Source organism: Montipora foliosa, chromosome 8, assembly GCF_036669935.1.
Source record: "Montipora foliosa isolate CH-2021 chromosome 8, ASM3666993v2, whole genome shotgun sequence".
NCBI classification, from domain to species: Eukaryota; Metazoa; Cnidaria; class Anthozoa; order Scleractinia; family Acroporidae; genus Montipora; species Montipora foliosa.
In genome coordinates this window covers 12,088,572-12,101,928 of record NC_090876.1, presented here as the reverse complement: position 1 = coordinate 12,101,928, position 13,357 = coordinate 12,088,572, and the positions used below count along the sequence as shown (strand labels likewise).

At 41.4% G+C, this 13,357-nt stretch overlaps 1 protein-coding gene across 1 annotated transcript in view; it reads left to right on the top strand.

The window, feature by feature from the left end:
• The window catches only part of LOC137967984 (kinesin heavy chain-like), a 38,511-nt gene that overhangs the window by 23,323 nt on the left and 1,831 nt on the right, over positions 1-13,357 (top strand). The window contains exons 21-29 of the mRNA XM_068814598.1: positions 1,530-1,639; positions 2,505-2,544; positions 3,916-3,977; positions 4,814-4,874; positions 5,136-5,207; positions 5,853-5,960; positions 9,078-9,297; positions 9,458-9,758; positions 11,925-12,208. Coding sequence (XP_068670699.1) covers positions 1,530-1,639; positions 2,505-2,544; positions 3,916-3,977; positions 4,814-4,874; positions 5,136-5,207; positions 5,853-5,960; positions 9,078-9,297; positions 9,458-9,758; positions 11,925-12,208 — 1,258 coding nt within the window. The remainder of the gene's footprint in view (positions 1-1,529; positions 1,640-2,504; positions 2,545-3,915; positions 3,978-4,813; positions 4,875-5,135; positions 5,208-5,852; positions 5,961-9,077; positions 9,298-9,457; positions 9,759-11,924; positions 12,209-13,357) is intronic.

Here is a 13,357-nt window from a genome sequence, read left to right as displayed (position 1 = left end):
CTTTTGAGAAAATACCAGTGAAAGCTTTTGCCAGAGCTGTGAAATCGTATTTGTGAATTGCAAAACGGCCGTTTTAGGCTGGAAGAGTTTTGAAATCACTTAATTTTTGCATGTTTCATACGAACATCATGGGTCAATATATTCCTTGCGCTGGACGGAGGTTTCTAGACAATAGTCTTGCTTGGCGATTTTTGGATCACAGGGAATCTTCGTCAATTGAAGATATTTTAGATTCTTTGAACGAAGCAATTGAGGATGTTTTACAAAATGTTATACCACGAGTGAGTAAGCCGTTGAAGTGTTTATGTTTCAGTATTTATAATGATTTTATCGTGTGTAAGATTCAAATAGAGCTGCGTTTCCTTATCACGCCAAAAGAACATGGATTACTCGGTACTTATGCTAGTTCGCACACAATCTTTGGCCAGCTACTTGTAGAATTCCTGCGTATAAAGTTACGAGCTTCATGGGATTTAAAATCGCTTGCAGACATTTGATCTTGCATCAGATAGACTTTTTTCCCCAGAATTATTGATTAAAATTTGAAAATACGTTTTCCATGGGTGGTGTAGGCTCGATTTCCAGCCGTTTTGGGAGTCACGTGTCATCCTCCTCCCAACGATGGTGTGGGGCAAGGAACGCGGGCCCCCAAAACGGCAGGAAATCGAGCCTATTGGTAGTGGCAAACACGTGAAATTTGTCAAGATCGTTCCGTATTGCTTCGTGTATGCAATCTCGACAATCTGAAGTGCCTATCAAAATCCGAGATATTTGGTTCATTGCAGAGACGGCCTGCAAAATGGCGGCCATTTTGGAATAAGGTGTTTCGCCCTTGAACTTGTCTTGTGTCTTGTGTTGGATTTACATGTGTTTTGGCAAATAGCTTCCGGTTGTTTTGTTTCTTGACCTGTAGCAGCGTTGTTGTTTTGTTTACTTTCTCCACTTAACCAACTTTAAATCGTGCGCAGTCGGCCAAAGTCGGTTAGCTGATCGGTGGCCCGAGCGCTTGATCGCTTGGAAGCTCGCGCCTTGACTAAACGGCTGTCGGTTTTTTTCCATCTCGTGGTCTTTCACAAATTGTGCATTTTCATGAACTTTATTGCTCACTTTGTAAAGTGCAGTAGTCCTAAAAAAAACCTTTTCTTTACAAACCGAGAAATAAATTTCAGGCATTGAGAATGTGCTTATTTTAAGCAAGAAAATTTATAAAAAACAAAAACAATTCACATTCCAGTTTTAAATCTCGTTCTGTAATAATCTTGTTGATGGTGTTGATTAAGGCCGGTAGATGTTATTTTTGAGGAAGGTTTTGGAACAAATTCACCCATGGGCTTTTCTTCCTACGTGTGTTACCGAAAGTCTGTGCGTCGTTTCGAGTTTGCCATGCTTATTTAGGATCTTGTTACAAACTAGATGACATCGTCAGTGAACAAGTTTGGTAAATACTCCATGCTCAACGGCTTGTCAGTATATGGACGCCATTCCGCTGAAAGAATACCAATATTGATGTAACTCGCGTTTTCTTTCAGTCTGCACTTGAGAAACAGATGATAAGCCACCGAGAAGCTCACCAGAAACAGCTTTCGAGCCTTAGAGACGAGATTGAATCACAACAGGGAGTTATCGCTTCGATGAAGGAGTAAGTAGCATGTAACGGCTTTCATTTAGATGTCAAGAGCTGTTCTTAAGTGCTCTCTAATTCCCGCTTTTTCCCGCTTCATTGTTTGAGTCCCTAACGAAACTCGTGCTTTATCGGGAAAGTCTGAAATTGACCGGAATCAAACGAGTTTTGTGGTCAAAATTCAAAACGTAAGCAACGAGGACGCTGACGCCTTGGATAAATAAGACCTATTCTCTTTTGCACTGCTTTAACTCGACAAGTCCATTCTACAAGTAATCACGTTACTTTTCATCAAGCTAATTGAACACAAATTTTCTCGTTGCATTTTACAATATCCGGCATGCCGGTAACGTCAGGTTCTTGTCGTAGAGTTTAATAGACCACTTCCGAGTTCATGGCTGCCTCCTCTTCAGAGCGAGTCTAAGTGCGAAGTTTTTGTGATGGTAATAACTTGTACTTTACATATGAATGAAAACTAATTTTCGTAAGAAAAACTTCGCACTTAGATTCGCTTTGAGGAGGAGGCAGACATGAACTCAGAAATGGCCTACTATAAACGATGTAAAGGTGAAAACAACTGCTTTTACTCTTCGACTACTCGCCTTTATTTCTTTAAGTTTCCCCAAACCAAAATATGCTGCCTGTAGTTCGCATATCCTTACGCTAGCGGGCAATCCACGATCTTTCAGCGATTGAATCAATGGTCACGCCAAACAATTCAAAAGGCTTTCTTAACACGGGCGTTCGCCAGTAGGGCCACAGTGGTCCGTTCTAACCCGCGTACCCGCGGGATTAAAGCTTGGGTGAGGGATAATTGCGCGGGATGGTGTAGACTGTCTTTTATTTTAGTTTCTAACCTATACATAATCCGTGTTCCTTATAGAGCTAATCAAAAGCAGTCTTTGGAAAGAGACCACCTCATGGTTAGTATCTATACATTATTCACCCACCGAGTGGCGTCTGGCTAAAATTGTAGTTAGCCAAACCTCCACGAAAGTTCATTCATTTCTGTCATTTATTGACTCTGAGCCTCAGTTATCCAGGAAGAACTGAAAAAAGAGAGCGAAAAGTTAGAATAGTGAATCATTGCCACGGTTTGGTAAAATTTAGCAACCAACCTATTACGAAAAACTCAGAGCTTTATTTAGTATATTAATGGCAACTGTGCCCGAGGTCTTGAGCGTTTCCCGATGCTATTTCTCTCTATTGTCTACCCTTACGGATAGTTCCTTTTAGTATCACCCAACTTGTGGACTAATGCAAATCCTGCATTTTGATTGGCTTCGCTACTAGAGGACTATTAGTAATAGTCATCGAGTAGCGAAAACCGTGACGCTTACTTTCGTTTTATTCCCTAACCCGTAGCCCTCAAGGGCCACGGGTCTAATTGTTAATTGTCCAGAAATGCACCTAATTAGATGCATGCCCAATTTTGACATCCAACAAGAAGTGTCCCTTTAAGTCAAAACCTTTGCTACCTATTTCCAACCCTTAGCGTTGTCTTTAGCTTTGGGGTAAAATGGAGGACAGTGCGGCCCAGTGGTTAGGAGGCTTTCTTCGAGATCCGGAGTTCCCGGGCTCAGGACTTGTTCTAACCACTCGTTGAATTTGTTCCTTGTTGCCCCTGGTTCAACTTCTCGCCGCACTTGTAAAACTTGTAAAACTAGCCGCCAACTGGTTTGCCTCCGGCCCTGAAAAGCCCCTATGTGGAGTGGTCAATTGAGTTATGTATTGTACTGTATTGTAAATGCAGCTGTTTATCCTTACTTGACGAGCAGCATTTGGAGGACACTTTGTGACGTTAATTGTCTGTGTTTCGAGACACGAGTGATGTTGGGTAAAGACTGGAGACTGGTTTCCATATCTCAAAGTGCCCTTGGACGTGAGGTGCCTGGGAATGAAATTAAATCACTGGAATCGGTCAGTGTAAAATGCAGACTGGGGTTATAATGTAACTGTTGAAAAAGCCCAAACCCCTTAAAAATGTTAACCTTAGGCCTAATTAGGCCTAAAACAATATTTAGGCTTAACTGTTAGCATTCCAATTCCAGTGATTTAATTTCATTCCCAGGCACCTCGCGCCCAAGGGCACTTTGAGATATGGAAACAAGTCTGCGCCGTGTTGTTGTTGATGTTGGGGAGAAGTGCAAGGGGACACGGGAAAGGTGATCCTAATTGAAATCCGCGTGCGTCCAATTAGGGCCATTTCTGGACATATCAAATAGTTCTTGACGTACGGATTCGTTGGAAATGTTATTTCTGGTGATAAGTTGTTGTTTTCTTTTGTTAATCAGCTGGAGAATGAAGCTCTGAAGAAAGATCTTGATGAGAAGTCATTACGTTTGACCGACTTGAAGTAAGTCGTATTTTTTAATCAACATAAGGCTTTGCCATTCTTGGATTAAAAACGCATCAAGTAGTATGGCTTGGTAACTTCGTCTTTTTACGGAGATTACCTTGAATTATCAACTCCACTGAATTGTGGATGGACGTGTAAGTTGACAATTGGCACCCTTCATCGCAGCAGTCACAGCATTTCATGCATGTGTATCACGCGACTGAGTTTTAAGAGTCACGCCATGTCACTATTTGCTGGATAGTTCAATAGCCCATTTCCGAGTTGCTGCATGCCTCAGTTTCAAAGCGAGCCCTAGTACACAACCATTCAAATGGAAATGAGTTGCGTATTCTTACGCAAATAAAACTCATTTCCCTTACAATAGTTGAGCACCAAGACTCACTTGGAAACCGAGGCAAACAGCAACTCGGAAATGGCCCAGATTTGATAAGCGCTCTTATTCGTTGGATAGCACTGTCCACCTTTCCTACAATGTAGGCCCTGTTTACAAGGTTTTCAGAATGAAAACGAACCCGCGTCTCCTTTGGGTTTTGATCACTTCCACCTCTTTGAGTCCCAGTAGTGATCAGTGTGTAAATTCTCCTCACAATTTTCAATATACTGTCAATGTAACAGTTATCGAGAATGACGATTATCATAAGACTGTATTTCACCGACGATGTAAGCACAGGCAACATTCGCAAATTTCCGCGTGTTTGGATTGGTAGAACCTTTTATTAGAACGAAATATACAGATTGACGACAACCTATTTCGTTTACATGTGTGTCTTGTGCTCATGCTATGTCGTGAGGAAAACCAGCCTTTTTATAGTAGCTGTTTTGTTTTTCTTTAGCGTACAGGCCGAGAAGAGGGAGCAGGCGAAGAAAGATCTCAAAGGACTCGAGGAAACTGTGGTATGTAAAGCAACGAATAAAAGGCGAAACGAAGTCATAAGCAATTTCTTCCATGCGTTAACTGGTTTACTATTGTCGGTGCGATCTCTGTTTTTGTTTTCTCGTGGACACAAGAGTTATCTGTTGATAGTCATTAAACTTAACTGAGATTCATTTTTTTTTAAATATTCATGCATGTGAATGCAATGTTTGTACTCTGTCTTCACAGTAACTCAGTTCAAAGTAATTTCTGTTCATAGTTTCGTTTGTTTTCTTATTTAGCACAAAGAACTCGCGACGCTCTATAGATTGCGGCAATTGTTCGTTAAAGATTTACAGGCACGATTAAAAGTGGTAAGTTATGTTGAGTTTTTGTGCGAGAAAAAACGGCATGGCTTTTGCTCATGTAAAACAAAAATACAAATGCGATGCGAAATCAGTCTATTTTCTCTTGGCAATTTTTATTCCATACATGCCTTAAAGTTAACGAAGACACCAAGGCTGCTAAACACAGCTGCCTTCCCTTAATTAAGGACCATAGCGTTTGTGACAGCACCGTCAAAAGAATCTTCTGTAAACAAAGGTGTTTTTAATTAAGCGTAGTTCTTTTCTATGCTATTTGTTTGCATATCAGCTTCTTAAAATGACCCTATCTCGAGTTCTTTGGAAGAAAGTGGCACGTTGAATTTTATTCTCTTAGGTTAACCACGGCCGTTCTTCCTTGTTGAGTTGTTGGGGAGTTCGGTTACAGCTTTTGGAAGTATGGACAAAGTTCAGTGAATATTCTTAAAAAAGCGTGGAAACTTGCCAACATAAAAACCGTATTCTTGGACGTCGTCGTCGTAGATTTATCTTTTGTTACCGCAAACGGAGAGTAGGGAAAACAATGCCCCCCACCTCCCCCCTTGGAATTGCCCGCAGGGCAGGGTCCAATGAAAGTGCTAGTGTTGCTAGCCAATACCTGATCGGTTGCTAAACTTTTTTGCCGTCTCTTCGCAGACCAACGATAACACAGACACGGAGGAAGAAGGAGGTAGTCAGGCACAAAAACAGAAGATTGCTTTTTTAGAGAATAATTTGGACCAGCTAACGAAGGTCCATAAACAAGTGAGTATCGGCTGGTGCTTGGTGCTTGAAGAAAAGTTCTCATTTCATTCTTCGTACTTCTGCCTTTTCGCCTGTTGTAATTAGGGTCTTTGTTTTTCTATTTGCCTCGGAACTTTTTTTGGTTGAGACTTTTAAAGTTTAGAACTTTGGATATTAAAGGGGCACTGTCATGCTAAATTTGCTGTATTTGGAGCAAAACTGGGAAAAAATCTAAATTAGTACTTTAGCTCACACCTACAACATTCCTGACATCCCACTAAGACCACCGCTTTTGTCAAGTTTCAATCCATTTCCATCCTCTCCATCTATGGCCGTAAACAACAAAAAATAGCTTCAGTGCACTTCAGTGGTTATTGGTAACAAAACTACAGCATTATTTTTTGGTCTTCGTTGATGCAAAGACGTCTTCTAGTGTTTTGAAGTTTGGCTGAAAAAGCTTGACACTGCCCCTTTAAGTGAAAGGCTCACCCCAACTTTACCTCCCGCTTATTAGAAGAGGTGTGCCTCTTTTATTTCTGGGACTTGTTTAAAACCTCCCCTTTCCTCTCCCCTGACGCTCTCTTCCTGCTCCCCCTCCCTCTGCGGAATTTCACTTCATCCCCTATTATTCAAGTTCAAAAGCTGATATTCACAATTCAAGGGCAATAAATGATAACGCCATTTAAATTGTTGCTTCGAAGTTAACGAGTTTAGCAGTTGTTAATCGTGCTGATATTTTATCCCAAACAGCGAAAGGTCTTACAGAAAATCAAGATTTTGAAGCAACAAATCAACGTGCTTTCACTTAATGTGTAGTCTTGGCGCGAGTTTCTGTTTATGGGGACGCATTCATCAGTTCTAATTTCAGCTCTGTCTGAAGGGGAATTATATTAAGAAATTGTGTTTCTGTCTAAGTAGCATTAAATTTTTTGTAATGTTTCAACATTGAAGCCAATTACTGCGCCATTCACAAAGATGTAGACTTCAAATTCCAATTAACGGTTTTGTTCTTCTCTGCTGTGTATTGTCGTAGCAGAACGTGTTTGCTTGGCCATATCCAGGGGCCTGTTTTTCAAAAGCCTGTTTTTCAAAAGCCTTGGCCCGAAAAGAGATTCGTGAAAGTAAAATCTGTTTATTGTGAAAAATGGATCTTTAAAGAACATGTTTTCAAGACCTTACAAAGCAGTTGCCAATTTTCATGCATGACTTGAAACGTTTTCCTTTTGAAGATACATAGCGTTTTATGTCAACCGAGGTACGCCCGAAATGTTTCGGGACTTCGAGAAACGCCCGAAGAGTAGACAGCCAATTAATTCATCCCACATATGATGTTGAGTTCAAGAAGCGAACCTAGGCCACGTTGGTGGAAGGCGAGTGGTGCCACCACTGTGCCAACCCTGCAATAATGTTGGGCCAACCGTGCTGCCCTTTTCCACGTTGTCGGTTATCTAGTTGAAGCAGTCCGCTAGCTGATTGACGGGAGTGAAGAAACGAAACCATTGATTTAAATTTGAGCTCGTATGTTTCTGGAAGGCGCAGTAAATGCTGTTGAGAATAGATCCTAGATGACAAATGTTTTGTAACCGAATGCCAATTTTTGTTAAAATATATATATATACGGCAACCCGTGAATTACAAATGTACATTATTCACCGGGGTCGCGAGTAGGGCCCAAGGCCGCAGTTTTATTTATTTTTCCTAAAAAAGATGTGCTGGCTGGGAACAATTTCTTAATTTAAGGCTGGCCTGTGATGCTTATTATCAAAAGAAATATCAGGCAATACCGCAATGATCGGTTGATTCCGTTCACAATATTTATTAATTTGTAAAGCAATACTGTTTCCTTTAAAAACACATTTAAAGGCTCATCACGCAAGCCCTCCACCCACGCAGCCAGGGCTAGGGTTCCGCCCAGGTTGGTGGGCAAGATGGAAAAATTTCCCCCGCTCCCAGAGCCAATCAGATTGCAGGATTAGCAGAATTCCGCCCGCTCGCGTTTTGAGAAAAAAATAAAGTATTTTCTGTTCGATATTTGTTTCCCAATGAGCATCATCAATTTGATAGAAAATGTCAAATGCTCTGAAGGAGACATCGTACCTGCCTGTCAAATTGCTATTTCTTGGTCTTACATAGCATGTGTCATTTTCTTATTTTTACAATTTCCGGTTTTCTCCCAATCTTTTGTCAAAAGTTTCCTCATTTTTTGTATTTCCTATTTCTTTCGTTTCTTCGTGGTTACTTAATGAATGGATGTTAACGATATTTAAGAGGGTTTGGTATATTTTTAAAGCAGATTTTTCGAAGAAAAAAGAAAAGGGAGATCACAACGAATTTTTTTTAGCAAACCGTATGTTTTGTGGACTGGGTTTTTTCATATCACCTAGATTTAAATGCGAAAGGATGTTGTAGTTTCGAATGTTGGTAGGTTTCTTCGAGGAAAACCAGTGAAGAGCCCTCTCGAACAATTGAACAATATTTACGCTTTTAAGAGGGCTGTGATAAATATTTAAGGAAATGTTGCGTAGCCTGTTGGTGAACAATATTTATAAGGAAGGCCTTAATAAAATTGAAACAAGATGTACTGGATTTTATTTCTTCCCCCAAACAATGGCTGTCGTTTTGAAAGGGAAACGTTTTATGAAGCTGGAAAGGATACTCTAGATCGGCTCGGAGATGAAATCTTGTCGTGCGCAAGTGACAAGTCGTCTTCATTTTCAGTCCGGCGTCTTGAAATAAACTTAGGCGAGGTGTAGGTATTTGTTCTTCCTTTCGAATAAGCCCGTGAATTTTCAACGATTCTTTAAAGACTCAGGCTTCGCACTGTATTAGTAAAATGAACACGGCGGATTATAGAAGCAAAAAAGAGAAAGATTTTGCGAAGCGCATGTGAGCGGTCTCTGTGCATGTGATGCCCCTTGTAAGTTAAAGCTAGCAACTGTATTTAACGTAAATGCAACATTTTTGTTTTATATAGATTCTATATTGGTCGCATTCCTGAGCATAATCCGCTGTATTGGACTAATGTGCGTATTATCCCCTTTCGCAGACTCTCCGGCGGCGTTGCAGTGTAAAATTAAGTAGTTTTAATTGCTAATAGGTTTTGCTGTAAATCTCTTGGTTTTTTTTGTTTTTTTGTAGCTCGTTAGAGATAATGCCGACCTGAGGTGTGAACTCCCCAAGCTAGAGAAGCGCCTACGAGCAACACAAGAGCGAGTGAAGTCATTAGAGTATGCGCTGAAAGAAGCCAAAGAAGGCTCGCTTAGAGACCGCGCCCGATACCAGAAGGAGGTTGAACGAATCAGGGAGACAATGAGACAGAAGCAAGTGGCTGCGAGAAAAGGCGCCCAAGGTCATATAGGTAAATGCAAAAGAGTACTGGAGAAAAGGCAAATTCCCATTTTGGTCCGTCCCTACGTCAAAAACATTTTTTATCAATGTAAAGCATCTTAATTTGGTCACGCGACCCCCTGAAGGCATCAGGCGTAATCGTCTTTTGAATCTTACATTTTCGATTGCAGCTAAACCCATCCGCCCTGGTCAGCAGCCAGCTTCAGCCAATGTTCGTCCCGGTAGCTCTCCGGGAATCGGTAGTGCTCTATTAGGGATGACCCGTCTAGCCGGAGGAGCAGTCATGGGTACTAACGTTCCCAGCAGTCCAAGTACGCCTAGCCTGCCCAGCTCACCAAATAGCGCTACCATTGTAGCACCGGTGATCCGTGGCGGGAAAGGATCGGAGCCAGTGGTGGCTTACAGCAAGAGGATACGGAATGCGGTCAGCACTGAGTCTCTTAATCGGCCCTTGCCTCAGGGAAGCGCAAGGTATCGTAAATGTGCGCAGTTATTGTAAACGAGAAGGTAGAAATCAAGGAATATTACATTAGAGAGATTAGCAAACGTCGTCTTGTCGTTTCACGTAAAATGGAGCGAAGCTTGTGACTTGAGCTTCGTGTGACCCACAGAAACTTGGAAGGGGAGGCAGTGTGGCCCAGCGTTCAGGACGCTTGCCTTGAGATCTGGATATCCCGGGTTCAAGACCCGCTCTGACCACTCGCTGAAGTTATTCCTGGTAGTCCCTGGCTCAACTTCCCAGCTGCACTTGTAAATAGTCAATTGGTTTGCCTCCGGCCAGTTGGGATTCTTCCAATTGTTGTTGTTCTTTTCCACCGTTTCGTTGATTGTGTTTCATTGACCCTGAAAAGCCCCTATGGGGAGCGTTCAATTAAGTATGTGTTGTATTGTAATGGAACTCTGTTAATCCCGAGTATTTAGTTAACAAAAAACTAAACTAATTAGTAGGAGTCTTTTTAAACAATTCTGTAGAAAAAGACGCTGTGTAAATGAAAACCCTCGCCTATCAAATTTTGCGAGTTTCGATGAAGCTGTTTTGTGAGTCAACGGAGTGTCAACGTGATTGCAGTGAAGAAAATTGCAGTAATAAGGACTTATGAACGATCTATAACCGTGAAACCTAATTTTTCCTTGTTTGATTTACCGGAAAATGGTTTGGGGGTTCTTTTTTTTTCACAAACAACTTGTTTTGAAGAAGAAAAATGATAAGAAAATTCCATGTGTACGGAGATTTTCACGTACACAGCAAACGTGAAAATGCCTACCATCACGTAGAACCGGCAAACGCAGCGAAAAATGGCGGGAAAGTTATGGTCCCGTGGCCACTTTTGCCATTCCCGTTTCACATAAACGGGAAACAAGAGACGACAGGCCATTCTGCTGAGAAGTTGCTCGTTATCTGGTGCTAAGAAGCAAAATATGGAGTTACAAGGTATCAAACAAGTAAAGTGTGACATTTGCCGTTTGCGGTAAACGCGATGGTAAATCTCTCTATTAACTCAAAGACGAAAATTCGGATTAACGTTCTTCCTAAGCGATCAAGACCTTCGCAAAATTTGCCTTCAAGAAATGGTGAGCGGAAAAAGGAGTAGAGCTGACAACCCAAGGGATGGCATGGCAACGTTCACGGATGGAGTGGCCTTGACATAAGTTCACTATATACTTGAGGGAAAAAAAGTGCCCAAAACCATTTTCCGGTACGTCCAAGAAGAAAAATTTAAGTTTCATGGTTATAGAGTTCAAAACTGACTCCTTGCCGTAATTTTCTTCATGAACCCGCGTCGACTCTCCATTGACCGGGAAAAAAAGCTTCATCGAAACTCAAAATTTGACGGGTAAGGATTTTCATTTTATATAGCGTCTTTTTCTACAATGTTTAAAAAGACTCCGAGTTTTTGTGTTTGCTTGTTTGTAACTAAATACTCGAGTGGGCGTGTGTCACTCGAAGCTAAAGTCACAACCTTCTCTCTATTTTACGTGATGCGAAATCTCTCTATTGTCTCGTGTTAGTGCGCCATAGGCGGAGATGGCGATTAACGACGAAAGTGAACAAGACTCTCATTAATTTGGGCCTAAAGCTGTTGCAAAAATCTGAGAACTCGTCGCCTTATGGACAAGGTCATACGATGGAGCGCGATTGCAATTACGGAAATACTCGCTTGTGCTCTCGAAAGATCGGGTTTTTGTCGCCGAATAAACAGCAGAAAAGTTGCTCACGGTGTCCAGTGCAATAAAATGTTATGCTGTGTGAAAACTGGTTGTGACACCATTTTTCACCTACAGAAGAGAGGGTCACTTCATTCGTTTTCGACTATGCAAGGGTTGAAAGATACGATACAGGTTTTGCTTCGATGGATCTTTTGTTGCTGTAGTAACCTATTAAGTCACTTCAATAAGTGCATCTTGTTAAGCAATTATTTTTGTTCCGGGAGGTACCATAACATTGTCGTTACGTGGAACAATGTTGTAGAGTCAATCCGTGTAATGAGACATTCCTTTGAAATTATTGAAACTGGTTTGAAGAGCCTCTTAAAAACGAGGACGTCACAATCAAGGCCGTCCATATTTTCTGGTCACTGCTACCACATTGTCTCCTATTTGGCGACTTATTTGTTGCTGTTTTATCGCCCCTTTCAGTTTGAATGGCGCCAATCCTTCACCGGATTACGAAAGAAGGCGTGGATCCTCAGGCACATCCCTTGGTAGTAACAACACCTCCAGTGCGCAGATGCGCGCAGCTGCTAGTGTCGACCGGCTGAACATCATGGGGGAAGGAAATTCTGGGAGAAAACTGCCATCGATGCCTGATTCCAGTCAGCGGTCACCAATGAAGATCTCGGGCCGCGAGGGTGAAATAGCTGCTTTGAAAAGGAGCAACAGGAGGTCGGCGTCATCAAACAACTTAATGAATAATTCGGAAGGTGAGATAATTTCTAGTGGAGTTAGAGTTGTTCTGAAAACAGGGATTTAATAATTCGTAGGGAAGTTCCCGGATATTTTTGTGTTCACTCATCCGAGTGAAGTACCTGCCTTGTTTTACAACCGAAAATCTATCATTTCGGAAATGATAGAAAACATTTATTAATTAAAGAGATGTCTTTTTTTCGTTGGTGCCTCGGAACTGGAGTCGAACCTACGAGTTTCTTTCAGTCACCATCGGGTTAACAAAGTAGAAGTTAGAGCACCCTAGTTCCGACCCAAGACAGGGGCGGATCTAGCATTTTTTGAAAGTGGGGGCCGAACAAGAATACTAATCAGCGCGCGTTAGCGCGCCTCAGTAGCGGCTTAGGCGTTACTTTCTAGGGGGGTCTGGGGGCATGCCCCCCCAGAAAATTTTGAAAATTTGGGTACTCTTACATGCAATCTGATGCAATCTGGAAAGTAAAATATCAGGATTCCATATTGAATAAAATTATAAGTTGTGGTTATGATGATGCATGGTTTGTGACTCTTCGCTCAAAAGTCACAACAGCCTTGGAAGAAACAAATGAAGTGTCTGTATACCACAAGTGCGCAAGATGGTGATCTTTACGTCTGCTTTCTTAGCCATTTTCTGAATCTTTTCATGCACTGAATGTGCAAACACTGTTTTTGCATCCTTGCGTATATCTGCCAGCTGATCTTTCACCACGTTAATATGCCTGTATGCCTCAATAACATCCAATGTCGAACCCTGTAACGAACGGCTAAGTCCTACCCTGAATCCAAAAAGATGCTTGGCAGTGTAAAAGGCAGCAATGAACACAGGGTTCTTGATTTGATGGAACAGCACATAAGCACGTACGTGTCACAATGTTATTCTCATTGTACCTAACCAAAATGTATATAATTATATATATAGACATTAAGATTTTACGTTGTTACAGTCTCTGTAAAATAGGTTGACTGTAGAAAAGTAGTTTTCATCCAGTCTTCTTCGTCATTTCAAAAGGATAATATTAATGCCGGTAACGTTGAAAGCTTTTTCGCACAACTTTGGTCATGTTTGGTCATACTATTAGCGAAAAATCATGCTTTAGCTAAAAAATCAAAAGCTCCAACAGACTGCTTCCAAAATTATAAAATTATTA